Source organism: Galeopterus variegatus, unplaced genomic scaffold (genome assembly GCF_000696425.1).
Source record: "Galeopterus variegatus unplaced genomic scaffold, G_variegatus-3.0.2 Scaffold4244, whole genome shotgun sequence".
In the NCBI taxonomy this organism is placed as follows: domain Eukaryota; kingdom Metazoa; phylum Chordata; class Mammalia; order Dermoptera; family Cynocephalidae; genus Galeopterus; species Galeopterus variegatus.
Genome location: NW_007730355.1, coordinates 58,685 through 63,622, shown reverse-complemented (window position 1 = coordinate 63,622; position 4,938 = coordinate 58,685). Strand labels below are relative to the sequence as shown.

Below are 4,938 nucleotides of genomic sequence, written 5' to 3'. Positions count from 1 at the left end.
ATCCTGGTCCTGGTGTGGACTAGCTGCACTGCAATCTGCTGTTGATAATATTTGAAGACATGGATTTCTCGAATTTATCCCACATCTACTTAATCAGTCATCCAATGGTAGTGCAGGAAATAGCTCTATTTTAAATTAGTGTCTCAGGTAATTTACATGCTGAGTTGGATTAAGAACATTTTAAAAATAAGAACTTGTGAGGTCACTATTAACCGTGATGCCATAATCTTTTCATAAAGCTCTCTGTATTCCCAGCACTCTCTTCAAAGTATACTTCACTTCTGAGTTCCTCAGACCGTAGATCAGGGGGTTGAGCATGGGATTGAAAAGGCTGTGAAACAGCAGGAGATACTCTTTCTGTTCCTTGAGGTTCCTGTATCTGGGCCCAACATACATGATAATGGCTGTGCTGTAAAAGAGTCCAACCACACAGAGGTGAGATGAGCAGGTGGAGAAGGCTTTTCTTTGACCTTCCTTTGACTGGATCCTAAGGATGGCATAGAGAATGCACATATAAGAGACTACAATTGTGGAGAAGGGTCCCACCAGCACTGAAATTGCTCCAGCCAAGACCATGTTCTCATTGATGTGGGTATCTGCACAGGCAAGTTTGAGAACAGCCATGATTTCACAGAAAAAGTGATTGATTTTCTGGAGCCTACAGAAGGGTAAAGGAAGAAGTAACACTAGATGAATCAAGGACAGAAGGACACCGATGGTCCAAGAAGTCACTGCTAGGGTGATGCAGACTCTCCAGCTCACGATGGCAGAATATCGGAGGGGGTGGCAGATGGCCACATACCGATCATAGGACATCACCACCAGGAGGAGACATTCAGTGTGAGCAAAAGCCAAAAAGAGAAAGGTCTGAGTCATGCAGCCAGCGAAGGAGATGGGCGTGGCTGGATTCAGGAGGTTCACTAGCATCTGGGGCACCGTGTTGCAGGCATAGGCGATGTCAACGATGGCCAGGTGTGAGAGGAAGAAGTACATGGGGGTGTGCAGTCTGGAGTCCAGAGAGATGAGCCCCAGGATAACCCCATTCCCCAGCAAGGTGAAGGCATAGAGCAGAGAGAAGAGCCCAAAGAGAAGCGTTTGAACCCTTGGGTCCAGGGGAAATCCCAGTAGGATGAACTCTGTGATGGACGTTATATTGTGTCCCATATCCTTAGGACAAAGGAAACTGAGTTAACGTTCATGGTTTAAGAGAAGTGTTTAAAAACAGATTTATGTTTTTTGATACCCTTTTGTGTGGTATAAAAGTGTTCAGAGATAGTTGCAGTGAATTTTTGTGTTTTTAAATGAATGTTTAAAGACTATTTACAATCCTAAAAGAAAATTTATATATATATATATATACATACATACATACATATGTATACAAATATACACATATATACATGGGTTTTTTTGATGTTAATATTTTTAACAGAGGCTAAAATTTCAAAATAGATATATTGTCACATGTCAACCTAATACACAATGTTTGTTTGATTCGGTAAGCTGCCTCATATCCTTCAGATAAATTCTGTTTTTCTTTGCTTATATCGTTCAGAGTTACCCTGTTTTTATTTTTTCCAGACACAATGAATCCTAACCGATATACATGTCAAAGTCTTAAAACTGCATTAAGTCTAACCTCTAGTTGCAGGGTTCCATTAAGGGCAGGGTATCTTTAGGGTAGAGACACCTCTGGCCAAATACACAATTGGCCACTCACCTTTTACCTGCCTGTCTAAACACTCTTGCCTCTCCTGCATCAATTGACATCTCCACAGCAACTGTCTCACAAATTCTCTTCTTATTCAAATGTAGACTTCTTTTCAGCCTAAAATCTCATTTTTTGTTATTTAATTTTTCACAATTCATGTTTGGATGAGCATTTATGTGAGGACTGAATAGATTTGTATTGTTATTACCTAAACATAAATACAGGGTCAATAACTTTATTGGATCTTTGATTCAATAGTGGTGAATACTCTAGAACGCACAGTTTAGGCACTGTGTCTGCAGGCGATTGTCAATAGCTAGGTGACTTCTATGAGGAATGCTGCTGAAGGGGTCTCTGAATTCTCAGAGATTGTACTAAATTGTTTTTCTAACTTGATGATTCCACGATGTAAATGTAGGTACAAATATGACATTGCCCATCTTGCTTAAATTTTATTATAATTTATGTAAGATCATCTTGTCTTGGAGAAAGTAGGGATGAGCAATAATCTTCAATTTAAATAGCCATAAAACTATAGATCTAAGACTGAAAACCCCGTTAAAAATCATCCTATTTGCATTGAATCTCTCCTACCACCATTCCAATGATAACTGTCATGTTCAGGCTGGTGAAAATAAAATAATTTGCAGGTATTCATTGATTTTATACTATTTACTTAATTTTGTTATGAGAATGGAACTATCAGTGACCAAAACTCGGAGATCCTGCTCATCGCTCAGACTCTGTGTGGCCTCATAAGATTTATCAATAAATTATTTATAAATAAATAAACACTTATTTATTTATGTGACACTTTAAGCCTAGTTTTTTTTTTTATATAAAGTACTGGCTTGTTTTGGTAATATTAAATGTTTTCCAGAAAATCACTTGCACACATATATCTCTTCACCTTAAAAAATAGCTACCAGTATTTACAATAGCCAAAATATGGAGCCAATGTAAGTGTCCTTCAGCAGTTGACTGGATAAAGAACATGTTGTGTGTGTGTGTATATATATATACACAAATGGAATACTAGTCAGCCATAAGAAAGAAGGAAATTCTGCCATTTGCAGCAACATGGATGAGTTTGTAGAAAATCATGTTAAGTGAAATAAGCCAGACAAGGAAAGAGAAATACAACATGTTCTCACTTATAACTGGGTGGAAAGGAAGGAGGGGAGGAAGGAAGGAAGGAGGAAACAAAGAAAGAAGGAAAAAAGGAAGGGAGGAAGGAAGGAAGGAGGAAACAAAGAAAGAAGGAAAAATGGAAGGAAGGAAGGAAGGAAGGAGGAAACAAAGAAAGAAGGAAAAATGGAAGGAAGGAAGGAAGGAAAGGAAGGAAGGAAGGAAGGAAGGAAGGAAGGAAGGAAGGAAGGAAAGAAAGAAAGAAAGAAAGAAAGAAAGAAAGAAAGAAAGAAAGAAAGAAAGAAAGAAAGAAAGAAAGAAAGAAAGAAAGAAAGAAAACAACAATTCATTGAACTTTCCGAAGAAGAGAACAAACCTAAGGTTACTAAAGATGGGGGGAGGGACAGGTCAGGTAAAGTGCATAAAGAAAAATCATGATTTGTAATAATGAATATGCTAATAATAATAAAGAAATAGCTACCAGTCAAAAATAACCGTTAATGTATTGATTATATTAATATATTGATGCATTAATTAATAATATATTGATAACCATTAATATATTTTACTCAGATTCTTCTATTATCTAAAACCATCAATAAGCAGAATTTGAGCATTAAGTAACAATGTACTTTTGCATGACATTTAAGTATGATAGTAAAGACTAACAATAAAAAAAATAAATTTAAATTATATTTGACCAGAACTCACAAAAGCAATTAGGAAATCTGGGTGTCTAGAGATGGTTGTTGTGTAAGGATCATGATTAATCTTCATGCAGAAATGACAAACATTTCTATATGTGTGGCTGAATTTACTGATGGTGCTGGAAGCCCTGCTACTCATCTGAGAACTGCCAAGGAAGGATCTTGGCTCTTCAAGTTGCCTTTGAGATGGGAAGGGTTTGTTAATTTATCATCTCCACAGGGCATCTTCCCAATCGTCACAAGAGATTTGTGTAGTGCACAGACAATAGGTCTCACTTCCCCTAGCATGTGTTCTACAGAGACATGAAGAGCCCAATCACTGTTATTCTTCCAGCGGGCAGAGGATTGAGTCTTTGTCTCTTTCTCTCTGAGGGAGCCATAGAGATAGCAGATCTTTATGGGCTAAGGCAAGAACAGTAAGGCCTTCCTAACTGAAAGGATGAACATGTATAAACTCATACCCTGTGAACACATGACCATTACAGCTACTCAAATATGTGAATTTGTTACAGTTTCATGAATTTTTATGTTGTCCAGTCTCCAAACATTCAGGAGACAGTTGGGGAAATGCAAAGATCCATGCCTGGTTTTTGCTTGACATCAAAATAAAACCTTGACTTTAATTTTTGCAGACATGTATATTTTAGTGTAGTCTGATTTCCCAACTGCCCTGAAGCTGGAGAATAAACTCAAATTCCAAGGTTTTAATCATTGGATCACTTTATTTGGAAACTCAGACCCTACATGCTTAGGCACAGATCTGCAGATGTGTGGGCATGCATGTTAGGGATTCATGTTAAACAAGCTCTGGGGCTTGTTGACCTCTCTGGAAGAAGAAAGACTGAGGCACAAGGGCTGAGCAAAGCACACTTTTGAGAATTTCTCCATTTAAATCATGTCTGGCCCTGCCCTTACGAGGATAGAGCTCTCCAAAAGCAGACGGAGCCAGCTCTGGTTCTCTCAACCCTTACTGATCAAGATGAATCTTTGTATTCTGTGATCAGAGGAGGCTTCTACTACTATCACAGTATATACACGGTGGACAGCATTCCACTTTTGCAGGGCATTATCAACAATCCAGTGCCTTGAAGCTGTGTCAGATCACAGTTTCTATCAGGTCAACAATTTCTGAGTAATATACTCCGTGTTGGGGCCAGCAAATCCCTTGGTCCCATGCCCATTTTCATTTCCTTTTCTGTGAAGTGGGTCTGTTGAACTCGAGGTGATGTAATGCAGGAAACCATATCAGTGAATCAGATACTCTGACAGGCCTCCAGTAGAGGTATTGGCTAAGACTGCAGACAGGAAAGGGAAATCCATACTTGGAATATATATATCATTTGCAATCACAATGAATCATTGCCCTATACAGGGTGAACGGAATCTGATTTA

General features: G+C 38.4%; 1 protein-coding gene across 1 annotated transcript; it reads right to left on the bottom strand.

Annotated features, from left to right (window-relative positions):
• Positions 1–163: 163 nt before the first annotated feature.
• Positions 164–1,246, bottom strand: LOC103602650 (olfactory receptor 13). Its single transcript, XM_008587072.1, has one exon. The coding sequence runs from the start codon at positions 1,162–1,164 to the stop codon at positions 232–234; it is 933 nt and encodes a 310-aa protein (XP_008585294.1). The 5' UTR covers positions 1,165–1,246; the 3' UTR covers positions 164–231.
• Between the last annotated feature and the right edge of the window lie 3,692 nt (positions 1,247–4,938).